The 15,926-nt window shown below is 42.4% G+C and overlaps 1 protein-coding gene across 2 annotated transcripts in view; it reads right to left on the bottom strand.

The window, feature by feature from the left end:
- Nucleotides 1–9,982, bottom strand: part of MAN2A1 (mannosidase alpha class 2A member 1) — a 121,816-nt gene extending 111,834 nt beyond the window's left edge. For both annotated transcript variants that reach the window (XM_065657020.1, XM_065657019.1), the window contains exon 1: nucleotides 9,306–9,982. In XM_065657020.1, coding sequence (XP_065513092.1) covers nucleotides 9,306–9,440 — 135 coding nt within the window. In that variant the 5' untranslated portion in view covers nucleotides 9,441–9,982. The remainder of the gene's footprint in view (nucleotides 1–9,305) is intronic.
- Nucleotides 9,983–15,926: the final 5,944 nt, after the last annotated feature.

The following is a 15,926-nucleotide window of genomic DNA, read 5'->3' on the forward strand; positions in this document are numbered from 1 at the left end:
TAAACTAAGTCACCTGCTTCCTGTGTCACAAGAAATCGTAATTTGTTCACTGAACATCTTCAAACAACAATTTTTCTATTTGTTGCGACATAATTGGAGCAATAATTTGTTGCTAAGCTGGAGGGTTCAAGACTTCCTAGGAATCTGAAGAGCAGTGATTTTTAGAAGTCTGTTGAAGTACATTACTTTAACTTTGGAGGTAGATATTCTGTTATTTGGAGAAATAAATACTTACAAAGACCCCCATTGTGGCACTTAACAGAGGGCGTTAATAAAGACAATCCTTGAGATGCACCACACCTCTCTTCTAAAGCATTTAAACATGCCAAATTATGCAAAAGCTAGGTGTACTTTCATTGCATATTCTCCTTTTCTCCTTACTCATTTTAAATACGAGTAAACAATGCCTAGGATACAGTATTTAAATAGTAAAATTATTTGAAAAATATCGGCTAAACATAGACAATATTGCAGCTCTTCGAGACAATAATATTAACATACGAAAACTAATGAAAATCAGTTTCAACTTTTTTAGAGGAAGGCAGCCAACTAATAGTGCCGAACTTCAAATGTCAAGGCCAAACAGTACAAAACAGTAAAGTTACTCTAAAACTGCTTTATCTTATTGATTACTAGTAACAGACGATTTACTAGTAAAACAGGGGCCTTAAATAAGTCTAGTCAAAAAATAAAACACACAGGTCTCCTCCATTACTAAAAACATACCTTAATAGTATTTTGGTTTAAAATAAGTTTGAAAATTTTCCACGCATTTAGGGGAGAGTGGGGGTGATTTTTTTAATCTGAGCAGAGATGCACCAACTTTACCTTAACCAATTCTGCCTGAAATTTTGTAATCTACATGGCTTTGTAGATACTGGATAGCAAAATGTGCCAAGGTGCACAATTCATAAATGTCAGCAGACCTCCTCCCGACTTTACAGCACCAGGCCTGCTCAGAAAAGATTCAATCCTGATCCAAGACTTTGAGCCTTGCCTCACTGCACCAAAAAATGGAGGCATGCTGTCTGCATAAGTATGCCTTAGTCTCAGTGAACATCATATTAAATGATGCTCTGTTAATCTATATACTTGTTTTAACATAAAGAAATGCAATGTAAAGTTATGTGAACCACCTGGCCTATACAACCAGTTAACAAGTTTATAACATCTTTGACGTACACTTCTTCCATTTTACTCTGCTTTTATATATTGATAAGATTGTGCAAATAAATATTTTATTAAAAAGCAAGAAAAGCAACCCTGCTGTTAAGCCACAGCAAAACAACTATTTGTACAAGAAGTGGTAAGTACCAACAAATCCAACAGTATTGGAAGTACAGCTGCATTAGCAGAATGGCATCACATGAGCAGCGCAACTGTTTACCAACCCCACGGTTACACAGGGTTGGACTTAATCAACAAAGTCTTCCCATGTAAGGATAGCACAGATCAGCACGCCCTCCTCCCATTTGGAACAAAAATTGTCCTACCTGATAGCTGCACTGAGCAATGTGCTGCTACCAGCACGTGAACCAGCTACATAAACAGTTCCTTATGCTTCAGTCAGCCTGAACCCTTCAGCAGTTTTCATGCCCCAAATACTTCAAAGCAGTCTGTTTTCCCACAGCTCTGTGCTTGTCCTTCTCTGTTTGCTTCTGACACCCGTCTGGATCCATAGCAAGGACTCTCTCCAGAAAGGAGCACACTGCCACACAGGACACAAAGGGAAGTCCAGTAAAACAATGAAAGATCAAGCTGCTTTATTCTGGGGAAGCTGAGTGTTCACAGTTTCTCCCACCTAGACATTGTACATTGCAGAAAGAATACTGGTTGCAACTTTCACTTCCTCAGTGAACATTCACTACTACTCTAAATGCAGTCACTTTTAACAGGCCCACATCAGGAAAAAGATAGCTAGCTCAAATAATTGAAATAAGAGTATAACAGCCACACAGATGAGGAAATTCATGGAACCAGGCAGGCACAAAAGAAATCCATGTTAGGAACCTCTGAGGTTAGGTCAGCTGGGACTTGATTATTTGTATCCAGGCTCAGCCAGCAACCACCAAGTGCCTGGTTCAAAGTCAGCCAAAGCCCGTTCATTCTCCTTTTCACCCAAAGCAGGAGACCACAAAGGAGCTGGCAGTGTCCTGCATAAGAGTCTCTGGTGCACGAATGAGCTGTGGTGAAGAAAGCAGAGGACCACAATGAACAGACTTCTCTGAGGGATGTTGAATTCAAGTCAAGTTCATTGCCTAAACAGATCTACTGCAGGAAGCAGTGAGGAAACTGGACTCAAAGTCTCATTTTCTGGCTGCACCGAATGTCGATCATCTTAATAATTTTCTGCACTAGTCTTGTCAATAAGTCTTTCAAAGTTCATCTTCACAAATCACATATTAACTTCACCAAAATCTTGATGTAAACCTCTGGTAAGATGCCAGCATACCAAGATGGTAAGACCAGAAAGCATTTCCTGTTCAGTGCTGGAGCACTGTACCGTGAACAGAACATACTAAATATAGACTTAAATAGTCACCTCCTGTACAGAAAAAGCAAGCAAGTAAAAGTTAAAAATGCAACCTGATGTAGCATCAAAGCTTAATATTCAAACACACTGTTTCAGCATGTATTCACATTGCAAGGTAGGACATGGAACAAAAAACCAAACATACATGCATCAGTCAAAAGAACAAGTCAAGGTTTAACGTCTTTATTCATCTGAGGAGAGCACTTGTGATTATGAAAATTACATAAGTAAAATTGTTAGTGATTTCCTACCTTCAAAGAACCATTCAGAACAAACTCACTTTACAAAGACATTGGAATTCTTCTGAATTAACTGAACTACAGAACTAAAGTCTGTTCTCTTAAAAAAGGGGGAAGTTCTACTCCAAAGATGCAGCAGCCTGACAAATAGATTCTAAGCAGCTGATGGACTTCCACATTCTGTTTTACTAGAGGGCAGCAATAACAGGAGTGTTTAATGTACTATTATGCTAGACTCAAGTTTCATGTAACTTACAGAGATAAAAATAAGGCATGCTGTTACGGACTGATTTGACACCATCATCAGTGATCTGAAGGCAAGGAGAATGGAAAGTGAGATGGAGACAAATCTAGAAGTATTCCCTGTTTAAAGTCAATTAATCTGAAAAATGTTCACCACTGCTCTGTTGAATATGTTTCAGGTTCATTTCCTTTTTTATTCTCCTCCCTGTCCTATACTGAATCTTTATTTAAATAGCTAACAGTACAACACTGAAGTACAGCTTACATAGCATTAAGACTATGAGCATTTTAGTCACGTTTATTTTTATTTGGACAAGTGAAAACTTAATAAAACTATGTGTAAGACAAAGAAAGAGCAAACTAGGAAACTTTCTCCATTTAGTTTATGCAGTTTAAGTTAGACATTGACTCTAGGTAGCAGAAATGCTCGTTTATAGGTGGTGTTACTACTTTCCTGAAAAATATACTTTGCTCAATATTTTGCACCAGATTTAAAGACTGTAACTGAAGGAGGCTATTAGCATCTGCTTGACTGCTGCTTAGCCAAAACTTTACAGAAAATGTGCACACAACAAAGACAAATACATTCTGTGAAAATCGGGAAGTATGAAGAATTGTTACTGGCCTGTAACTATGTTCACAGAGGTGGCCCCTCTTCCTTTACAACACACCATAAATTCAGCAGAAGAAATCCTAAGCTTTCATTGTTTTCCAAACAAGATCATTGCTGTGACAATCAAAGGCTTTTAGACTGTGAACTACGTGTTGTTATTAGGGTTTTGTTTGTTTGTTTTTTAAATAAGTCAACATGTTTCAAATCCAGGAAAATCATGGTTCCTTCTGTGAATTTCTTCACTCAACATCCAGTCATCTCTGATGTCAAACTCATAAGAATGCAACTAAGTCACTGTGCCTACAGTTTTGTAGTGTGCAGTAGTCAGAAAATGACAACTTCAAAATTATGTACAACCTTAATTGCCACTATTCACATTTTAGAATAAAACAAACATTTCCTCAATACCTGATCATGCTGCTTCCAATAGTTTTGCATACAGATGTCTCATTCCTTGTTACACAACATAGTTCTGAAAGTTCCCAAATGAGTTCATAAAAATACACCAATTACAAAGAACATGCAGCAACAAAATGTGTATATTTGTTGCCCACGTAAGCCATTGATTTCAGCTCCATCTCTACAGCAAGGCACTGAGCAAAACTCTAGGTGGAAAAGGCATTTACAGTGTATCAGGAACCATTTCAAAACAGGAAGTGTACAGACACGTCGACACTGGAGAGAGCTGAGGTTTGCACTGCACAGAATTGAGGCATAGTAACTACCATTATGAGCTGATACACAGCAGTTCAGCCATCTAGTAGAGACTCAGGGCTGACTGCAGGTAGTGCTTCCTTGCAGAAGGGGAAGTACTACCTCGGCAGTGCTCCAGAGTAAAGTTCACAAGGCATCTTTGTTCAACACACTGATTCGGAGAACTGCTGGTGTTTCTGCCATGTATTTGGTCCCAATTTTCTACTATTACTGCTCCACCCTATCGTGATTCCTATTTTACCTAGGTGGTACTACTAGCAAATTATTGGCAAGCTCAGGTGAAACAACACTCCGTACTGCAATAATTGTCACTTGCGCCATTTGTGCAGAAGTAATTGATACACTGTGTAGATGCCTTGAAGGCATGAATCCAGAGAAGAAACTTTAGCAGTACCACCAACCACCAGGTCACTTTGCTGGAAGGACACTGGAAACAAAAAAACAAGCCAGCTGCTTTTAAAGAAATTGTACTTGATTACCTCTATTCAATGCAACGCAACTAGTAAGCCCACAAGAGCAGTTAACACAGAAGAATATCTGAGTAAGCTTTAAATAGGCAGGGCTGCAGAAGAAAACACAGTGGGTGGGAAGAGAGGTATCTTATTCAAATAACAGTTGCTTAGAAAAAATAGAACAGTAAGGATGGAAGTTGCTCTATGTTCATCCTTAGCCTTTTAACAAAGTTTAAGGGAAAGACCAAAGATAAAGAGGGGCAATCACCTGGTGCTGTTCCAGTCATCAACCAGAATTGTGGCAGACTTGAGTTTTAAAAATGTATTTCCAGAAATAACCTTGCACAAGTGGAGAGTTACGTCCCATAGAAGTCAAAGCAGGCTGTGTGAAAGTGGTTAGAGGAAAAAGCTGGTGTCCAAAGCATCATCTATCCGGTAGTGACAGAGGATGCTGCATTGTATTGCTTCTTGGCCTTGCCTAGGTATAAAATTCACTTAAAACGAACTTTCATGTAAAGACTACACAAAGGCCATATATTTCTGAAGCAATATACTCTTACAAATGAATCCTTGACTTTTTTTTTTTTAATTGGATTTTTGATGTGTGCCATGTATGTTTAGGTGTGAATCTAGCAAAATTTAGAATTAAAAGAAATACTCCAGAAGCTTCTGTAAATGAACAGCTTTTATTGATCTGTTCTAAGTCAAGGTAAATTTAGTTGGGAAAACAAGCCATGTTAGGTTAATGATTTTTTTTTGGGGGGGGGGGGGGGGAGTCCAAAATACATAATAGATTAATATGGGCTTATCAGTATTTTTTTATTCATCTGCACACAGTAGCACATGTTCTTCAAGATAAGCTGCTTATGGACTTATTCCACTTCAGACTTTATTTGAATGTAGTTTTCATTTAGTAGTTCTCAATTTAGCTCACAAATTACTTGCACCTGACACTCACTCCATAAGAAATTTCATAGGACTAACCACTACTCTGAACCTCTCTCCACTGTAGTCACACAAGATTTCTCAGAGAATTCTGTGCTATTACATTCAAAAACAACATACTCAACCATTTTTCCACTATATTCCACTAGAAGACTCTTACACAATGATCTGTACTGACAACTGCTACAATAATAACCTAAAAATGCACCTAAAGCTATTTTTCCACCTTGAGCTCACCTCTTTGCAATGTTTTAGCATTGTTCATAGCCTGAGAGAAGATACTAGGACACATTGTATCTTGAGACAGGAGTATCCTATGGCTAGGAATGGGCTCAGAGAGAAAGAGAGAACTTGTAATATGGCCATCATAAGAACAATATAGATCTGACAACCAGGCAGGTTCCATAAAGATCTATGCAGGAATTACACAGGAGAGGCCAAAAAGTCTTGATCTCCATGTATTATAGGTACCTAATCCTCCCAAAATTAACAGGGACTTCCATACTATGGCAACATACATATCTTTTGATATTACGATTTAAATGCACCACCAATGGTGACAAGGCTATAAATCACTTTAGCTCAAGTTCTATTACAGTTGCCACAATGCCACCTTACTATGAATAGGTGTGGATAACATTCACTGCAAAACTGACTACTGGTGCCAGCTTTTCCAACACCAACACCTATAAGGACACAATATCACCACTGCATTCCCAAGCCTGATCACAGGTGCCGTTTAGCATAGCAGTGAAAGGCATTTACATGAACTTGGTTAGAAAGTATGTAAGGGCACCTGTCTGTGAATATTCACCCATCTTAGGAAATCTTGTCCAAAAATTTCTTCTGCAAGACATTTCTGTTGGCATCCTTGAACAATTACCTAAACTCTCAAACTGGAAAGCAGGCTCCATAAGGATAACTCTTAACCAGACTGGCAGATAAGCCTGAAAGAAGACAGGTTCACAAGACTGAGTCTTTCTGGAAGAAAAAAGTGGAGCAAGAATCTAAACGTTTATTTTACTACTGCTATTAGGTATCATGACACTTTAGGTGAATGCAGACCAACAGGCACTGCCAGCTGAAAAATTCCAATTCTAATCCTGGCAGAAAATAAATACAAAGCCTAGATAAATATTCACAAGCTAAACAGAAGACTGCTTCCAGAGGTACCCTCTTCTCTCCTCTGAGCTTAGCGTAATCCATGTAGGTCAGGAAGAAGAAACTAATCAATATGCAACTTCCAGGACACAGAAGGTGGCCTGTGTTATTACCAGAACTGCACAGAGAAGCAGCAAGGCTGAAAAATTAGCACATTGTCAGAAAAGAAAGAGGTATGAAGTGAATCAATCCAATAATTTCTGTAAAAAAAAAAAAATCAATTCTTTTTTCTAAGAAAAAACATTCTGACCTCTGTCATCAGGAAAGAGACTGTCTTTTCAAATATACAAACCAACCATCTACTGCTGCCATAGCTTTTCAGAATCAACAATAGTTTGAAGTTTTTGCATCTGTGGATAGTTTCACTTACAGTACACTGAGTTCTGGCAATACTGCACTAACACAACTTTTTGTCAGATGAGGTAGGACTAAAGCTGATAATTTCAAATATTTTTGGTGGCTTCTAGTCCATTCTACATCTTTTCCATTTACTTTAAACTGATGTTATAGGGCTTTGAAAGCATTTGCTAGGTATCAGAGGTTTACCAGTTTTAATAAAGTGAAAAACTTCTGCCCTATGCGCGGCAAAAGGAAATGACAAGATCACATCAACTTCATCTGTAACTTCCTCAAATGATAAAGTAGTAAGAAAGGAAAAGGTAACTCTTCAAAAGGACCAAAACAATGACAGGCATAGGATTTTCCAGTGAGAGTCAGTAGTCTCCAAGAAATTTAGATACGGAAAAGGTAAAAAGAGTAAACATGGACAAGACAGTTCTAGAAAACTGAGGGGAGAGAGGAGCATGGAAAGAGAAATGTTGGTCTCTAGCTGACTAGATCACATAGAAGGAAGAGGTGTAACAACAGATTAAGGTACTAAAGCCTTGGTCAAAAGAGATAAAGCCACATTATACTGCAGACTAGCATTACACTGTAGGACACAGACAGGATTTCAACCGCAAGGCACTGACAATGGAAGACCAAACAGGTATAATAGATCTTCTCTTTTCTACTCATGTATTTCAAACCAAAACCTAACATGAAAAAAACAAAAAAGGCCACCCATATGCAAGCTTTCCTTTTCTGTACTTCACCTGGATTAAACTCAACTCATGCTATAAAGGCACATGAAGTGATTTCCTCATATAAGATACTGACCATAACAAGAAAGTGGCACTTGTACTTCACTATTACAAGTGTCATACCCAGCATTAATCTCCTGGTGGAATTATATATTGAACAGACATAGATGTTGTAGCCAGCTTTGTCTTGCTTTCTTCTCCTAAACTGCCTCCCCATTCTCTTAGTTCCTGCAAAAAAACAGTGGCTGACCTCTGAACTCTAGCTCGAAGGAATTAACACAGATCTCAACTCTTTCTTTACATTTAAGTCAATGTTTTTGTCTTTACCGTTAACAAAATGGTATCAACTACTACTTTTACATTACATGAAAAATTAGTGATTCTATCAGCGAGATAATCGTTAGTTTTTAAATAAGCCTTTTGACTTATTCTGCTCACTTGAAGTCTCACTGCTGTACTAAAAAACACATCCTTCCGTTTTATTACCCAAAAAATAAGTACAGTGTACATAAATAAGCTATAACTTTACTTTGTATAATTTTTTGGTCTACTACTGTAAGAAAACAAAGCTGTTTATACACAGCAGTGTTCTGCCATTCTGCACAGCATACCATATGCTCCCTGAAATATCTTTTTCTTCTCATAGTTAAACATTCTTTACTAGACCACCACCATGATACACAGCTTTTTGAATTTCTCTCCCACATAGCCAACAAGGGAAAGTGAGGAACTGAAGAACTGCTTCCTTTAGCCACGCCGAGCAGTCAGGTATGAGCGAGCTCCTAAGCAAGACTTCGCAAAAAGGAAAGCAGTAACATAAAGTCAGCACTTCTTCAAACATACCTGTTGATGCCATGGCTGAGGTCTACCGTCGACTTCTCTGCTTTCCCCGAGTCCCCACCCGCCCTCAGCATCGATTTCCACAGTGCAGAGTAAGCCTTGCACACCCCCTTCCGCTGCCTGCCCCGCTGCCGAGCAGGGCGGCCGGCCGGTGACACCGCAGCGCAGCCCCCAGCCCGTCCTGCCCGGGGCGAGCGCCCAGCGAGCCGCCCCTCCGCACCGCCCCTGGCCCGGCGGGTGGGCTGCGCTCGCCTCCCCCCGCAGCCCCGAGCCGGGCCGGCAGCAGCGCCGCCCAGAGGCGGCACCGCTCGGCCCCCGCCTCAACGGCCCGGCAGCCGCGGCGCCACGCCACCGCCCCTCAGCGCTCCGGCAGGCCCCGCAGGGAGAGCGGAGGGGGGCCCCCTGACGGCGCGGCCGCCCGCCCCTCCACGTCCGCCCCGGCTGCCCGCACACCCGCCGCGCCCCGGCCGCCGCCCCGCTCACCTTGGGAAAGGTGCCCTCCCGCCGGGGGCTTTTCGGGTGGTCGAAGTGGCCGCGGTCCAGCATCAAGTAGAGGGAGAAGATCACCACGCAGAAGACCGCGCTGCCGAACACCGTGAACTGCCGGCTCAGCTTCATTTCCGCGGCCGCCCGGCCGGCCGCGCCGCTGCGCTCCTCCAGCCGCGGCCGGCGCGCCCGGGCCCCGCTCGCCGCCCCGCGCTCGGAGGGGAAAGTTTTCCCGCCGCGGCGGGTCGCGGGCACCCCAGGTGCCGCCGCGCCCGGCGTGGGGAAGCCCCAAGTCTTCTCCGGAGAAGTGCGAGAAGTTGCCCCCGCACTGCGCCGGGGTAGAGAGCCCGGCCGAGACCTTGCCGCCGCGGAGAGACGCGAGCCGAGAGTTCCCGGGAGCGGATCGGGTTCCCGGGCAGACGAGCGCCCAGCGGGGAAGTGGCGGCGGCAGCGCTGCGGCGCCGACCCTGTGCCGCCCCTTCCTCCTCCTCCGGCCGCCTCACCAGCCGCTCCGCTCCTTCTCGCTGCCGGTAAGCGGCGCCGGAGTCCGGCACCTCCTCCCGCTCCCGGCGGACAGAGCGCTGCCGCCGCCGAGACAGCGCCGGCCGCCGCGCACACGCTCCGCGCCCGAGGAGCCCCCGCGCGCCAGCGCCGGCCCCGCCGCCGTCCGAGCGCCGCGCTCCGCCCCCGCGCGCCCAGGCGGGTGGGCGGTGTCGCGCGCGTGTCACGGGCGCGGCACCGCCCCCACCGGCCCGCGCCGCCCCAGCGCCGCGGGGGCCGAGCGCGCGGCTGCCGCTGGGGTTGGCGCCGCCCCCGGGCGCCTGGCGGCGGGAGGAGCGGCGGCCGCCGGCCCTTCCCCTCACCCGCGGGGCCGCCGTGCTGCCGGGAGCCCCCGCTCCCCTCCGCTCGGCGCGGCAGGCCCGGCCCCGAGGTGCCTCGCACCGGTCGGCGCGGGGACGGCTGCCCCACGGCAGCAGGTCGGAGGCGCCGCGTCACGGCTTCCCCGCGCTCGCCGGCGCTGCGTCAGCGTGCGGTGCGTGGCAGCCCCCGCCGTGGGAAGCGAGGAAGCTGGAAGGGAGAACGGGAGGGCTGTCTTGGGCCTCAGCCGCCCTCACTGGGCCGCTGCTGATTGGGGAACGGCGGCCGGGGAGAGGAGGGTGGAGTGTGGGGTGCCCCGTGGCACCGAACCAGCTCCAGCACCCCCGCGTTGTTCGGCAAAGACCCGTCGCAGCTTTCCGTGCGAGTCCTGTTGCCGCGCTAACAGCATGTACGCGTTTGTGGGCCACTGTCAAGCCTCAGCTTGAGTTAGGCTTTTCTGCGCCTAAGTAGCAAGCTTCCTGAGGAGCAGTGCGTGTGCTCACAGAAATGAGCCACAGCTGCAAGAGGCTGGTCGTGGGCCTGCCGTTCAGATTGCCACACCGCTCCGTTCCAGTCTTTAGCTCCTTCTGGCTTTCATAGATTTAATCTGCTCAGGTTTGAAGATGTTCATGCCTAGTACTTGTGTCGAATCTGATATCTTGGTGAGGCACCTACTTAAGATGCATTTGTTGCCATTGAGAACTAGACACATGCCGAAAACATGTTTTACTGCTCTGTGTGTGTGTGCTTCATTTTTAAGGACTGTCACTGAGATACACCCCTATGACTTGAAGTCAGGATGTATGTGTTAGCGTAACTGTTTTATTTTTCCATGAAAATCTCCCCGAAGTTGTTGAAACTGTAATAACACACAAAAATTTGGCCAATAAAGTTCAGTTGAATTTGCAGGAGCTGAGAAGCTTAAATCTTTGCTAAGTTTTTCCATGTTTGGAGCTTGTTCTAATGTTCTGTATAACCTACCTGAAGGCTCAGTTATTCGTAACTTCTCCCTTTTCCCACTGGACAAAAAGTTAAAGTGTTTGATTCTGGCCTTGAAAGGCAACACAGAACTCCTGGAGTTACTGGCTGTGGATGTTATGAGCTACTATGGTGGGAATTGCTTACAGCAGAGGAACTGCCTCGCTCGTGCAATACAGGGAATAAGCTGGGGAAGGACAAAAATGTGGAGGCTAATGTAGGAATGGAAAGGGGCAGACAACCAGGGAAAGCGATTAATAAGAGGTGAAGCAGGTTAGGGGAGAGAATGGCAGTGGAGGAGCACGACGCTTGGTGTCAGGCAAAACAGAGGAAAGATGCAGATAGATCTTGTACAGGATCTGGAATAAAACCCAGAGGTTTGGAAACCTGACACTACTGTGCTGTTCAGCAAAAAGCTATAAACACAAGGATCTCACCATTTCACATTTGCTGTATTCCCCCTCTAGTGGCAGATACCCACAGAAAATGCAATGCTGCTCACTCAATTTATTGTTTTGTTAGAGGAGTTCAGATACCTTTGGGAATCCAAAAATCCAGCTTTGCTGTGATCTGCATAAGATGTAATTTCCAGATTTCTTTTTTCTTGAGAGAAATAATATTTAAATCTACAATAAACTAACACTGAGATTACAAAAAATGGGATATGTGTTATTATTTATTACTAAGGTTGACTCAGCCTTTGTTCATATCAAACATTATTTTTCCTATTTTTTTCATGGAATATTTAGTTGATTCATTGAAAAGAGTAATGGGCTGCCTAGAGGGAAAAACCAGGGCTGCGAACAAACAAGTCCTCTATAGACCTTCTGTTTTGCTTGTTAAAAAATTCAGAAACAGTTTGATGAATGAGACAAAAGGGTACTGCAAAAAAACAGTAGTGGTCAGGTGACCGAGAGAGCAAATGTTGCCCACTGACAATCAGACCTGTTCTCCTCGCTGAGAGGGGGTTTCTGGGTGATACTAAGTCACACAAACTGAAATACCTACAGAAAGCTGATAATAAAAAACTATGATTTCTTAAAACATCATTAAACTGTAAGGAAATGAACCATTCTACTGTCGGTTCACTGTTTCAATGGTGTATATGGAGTAGTATAAGAAGTCACAACTTAAAATTACAGTAAAACCATATTTCGAATCATAATCATTTAAGTTAGAGCAGTCTGAATAAACCAGATGTCAAGTGGAAAGCCGTATCTGGTCTTACACTTTAAAGCTGTGTCATAATGTATATTTGTTTGAGGGGGCAAATGTAGGTTACTGTAAAACTGTCGTAAGGTATGGTTGGACCAGTTCAGGTTTTCTAGGCAACATTGTTACTGGTTGTTTTCTCTGTGTTTGATTTTGCAATTCTATTTTTGTGGTCTGAGCTTTTTGTTAGATGATACTCAAGATTAAATATCATTACCAGTTTAGATACATACTGTGTTCCGTTGTGTTAGATACATTGTAGTATTCAAATGTTTAATAGCTGATAAATAAGAATATGTATTCTATGGAATAAGGGACTTGGCTAATGTGGTCTAAGACTGAAGCTTTTAGTCTAGTATCAATAAATCTGGTATGGCTGTTATCAAAGACAAGAACTATGTTTCCAGTTCAGCTTTAGGCTGGTTTTTTTTCTTTCACAGGTAATACAAAATGTTTATCAGTACTATGCAGTATTAAAACCTGTGCAGACTTCTGATTCTCCTAGAGATGTAGTGCTAGGCCCAAAAAGTTCTTCTCAAGTAGAATTCAGGTTCCTTTGTTAGATGCCTGAATTATGATACAGAGAGGACAAGGAAAAGTGTTAGCCTCAGAAATCAGACTGAAAAACCTGAAGCTGTTCAAAGAACTCTCCTGAACAGTCAGCAGGAAACACTAAAAACAGTAATTTGTGTAAAACGCAAGCCTTTCCCAGGATTTAGGTGTAAGAGACTGGAAATGTATATTTTGATCTACCCAGGCTCTGTAATTTTGAATTTTCTGTCGAATATAGATGTTCATAGTTTATCTTTCACAGATATGCTATTTCTACTTTTGAAGTATGCAAGGAAGAAAATGGTGATGCTGATCACCTTTATAAACTAGTCATGTTTACTTAAGGCTTTATATACCTATCGGTGTGTGTGTGAAGTCACAAATGCATATTATACATATTTCTGTATGTGTGTATAGTCCAGATATTATGTTAGTATTATCTCTGTCTACATACACTCACATTTTTTGTGTCAAAACTTTTCAGTACTAGCAAGAATACAGTGTTTGAACCTTGTTTTCCTGGTTCTCATGCCAGTAACCTGTGTGCTAGGCTACAATATAGAAGGTGGACATAGCAATATTTCCAACATCCTTATCTTTTGTTTCTAAAAAAAAATATGTGTTTAGAATTGCATTTTGTGAAGGATGCAATCTTCTTTCTATATCATCAGAGTTATACCCATGTTTTTCCTTCCCATTTAGGGTTAGATGGGAGCCCAGGACAAACTTATGTAGGACTGCAGGACCAGAGCTGTAGTCACATGAAGAAGTTTCATCTAAAACACAGATATGTCTTAAGCCATAGGCAACTGCTGAGTGGATTTTTTCTAGATGTTAGTTTTGGATTTGGACCCCTGAAGTTTGTCTAATCTCTTGCTTAGATGCCAAGTTCTTTTACTGGATCTAACCTCTAACAGCAAACAGAGGAAACTAGTTTTTCAATAGTTATTTCTTGCTGACCAGGCTGATGGTATCTAAATTACATTTTCTACTACAGGCTATGGAAAGGTTATCTCTGGCTCTTAAGAAACTGTACACTCAAGTAAACTCCATGTGTGAAGGGATCTACCATCCAAACAAGGAAAAAAATATAAAAATGTTATACAGTTATAGCTTTCGTGACTTTCTTAACTGTATGTTAATTTGTAAGAGTGGATAAAGATAAAATTATTGTTGTTGATGGCATTGTAAAAAAAATATGTGAAAGTATTTACTAGCAAAAGTTCATTTCCACACCAAGTCAATGAATATTAAATCATGAGATTAAGATGTGGTATGTCTATTTTAAATTATACGTAACTTCTGTGATTAAAATATATATACCTTTAGTTCTTAGAGACAAATTATTTTGGTCAGGCTATTACAAGTGTATCATCATGATATAAAACCATTGTTGTTGGATTGGACCACAATTGATCAATAGTTGCTTATTTGAAAACTATCCTCAGAAATTTTGTAGAAACATAAGAATTTGGCAAACTTTGCATTTCATCCTTAAGAAACTGATTTTTCTCATGTGCTTCTTGAATTAAATATTTATACATTCATGTCCATTCTTTGTAGCAACTCTTGCAATACAAGAAAAGGAGGCAGTTCCTTAAATTCATAATGTACTGTGTTTGGTGGGTAGTTATATTTCTGAGTATGATATAGAGGGCTAGACTATTTTTAATTTCCCTAAGATATTTCTTATTGGAAATGGAACTCAGTGTTACTATACATTCAAAGACGGATGTCTTTGTTCAGAATTTTTTATTTCTTCTTAGATTCCCTTGTATACTAAGCTTTTTTGAGTGTTTTTTAGTAATACAAAAATAGCTGAAGTAATAGCACATGCGTATATGCATGATACTATAATGGGGAGAACCTGCAAGGTGTAATAATTATGGATAGTACATTTTGATGTACAAGGTACAAACGCATAAATGGGGAGAATTGCCCTTTATCATAATCTGTCTTCAAGACTCAAGACCCTTCCTGCCCTTCTTTGGCTTTTTCCACCAGTCTTAAGCATCTATATTCTTAGGATTTAGATTTGGTACAAGCAGATATAAGGAGGGACAATTCTTAGTTTCATTTTCTTAAGAAACTTAGCTTGCCTGAACATACATTCCTTTTTCCTTTCTCGCTTCAGTAACTTCGACCTGTGAATGCAGTAAACTTCATTTGACAAAAAAGGAATCTTAAAAATGCTTAATTTCCCAGACAGATATGAGAAGTGGTGGCTGGGACACAGTAGGTGACAAAGCTACCCAGACACTGACTGTCCAAGAACACACGTTGCTCAGAACGTGCACAGTTTATACTGCCTTTGTCCATAAGGTCACTGGAAGCCACTGGGAGAAAATGAAGGCACCATGGGAGGAAAAGGTAGCTAAAACATTGTGTGAAGGAAGAAAGGAAGAGAGTAAACTGGAAATATTATAAGGAAGAAATGCAAGAAAAACAGAGGGAACATGACAGGGGAGCGAGACTCTTGTGATTGGACATGTTTAGTATTTTAGATACCGCTGTAGAAAACTTGTCGTGGTTTAACCAGAGCTAGCAATACAACCACGATAGCCGCTCACTCACCCTCTCCCCTGCCCCCCTCCAATAGGGGAGAGAATCGAAAGGGAAGGGAGAAACTTGGATTGAGATAAACACAGTTTAATAAAATAACAAAATTCTAATACACTACTAATAAATATATATAAAAATTAGAAATAAAAGATACTCAAGGCAATTCCTCACGAACATGCTGAGCAGCCAGTCCTAGGAAACAGCACCTGGTCATAAAGCCGATCCCAGAGAGAGAAAAGAGAAGAAAAAGGCAGAAAAGCCCAGAGGCCTCTGCAAAATGGCAAAAGGCCAAACTAAACATCCCGACCAGAACTGCCCTGGCTGCACCCCAGAGAGCAAGAGCAGAAGAGAGAAAAAAGTGGAAGGCCCAACTCTTCTTATATCTGAAACATGACACTAATGGGATGGAATACTCTCATTGATCAGTCTGGATGTCAGTCAAGCTCTGCCCCATCC

This window comes from Caloenas nicobarica, chromosome Z (genome assembly GCF_036013445.1).
Source record: "Caloenas nicobarica isolate bCalNic1 chromosome Z, bCalNic1.hap1, whole genome shotgun sequence".
NCBI classification, from domain to species: Eukaryota; Metazoa; Chordata; class Aves; order Columbiformes; family Columbidae; genus Caloenas; species Caloenas nicobarica.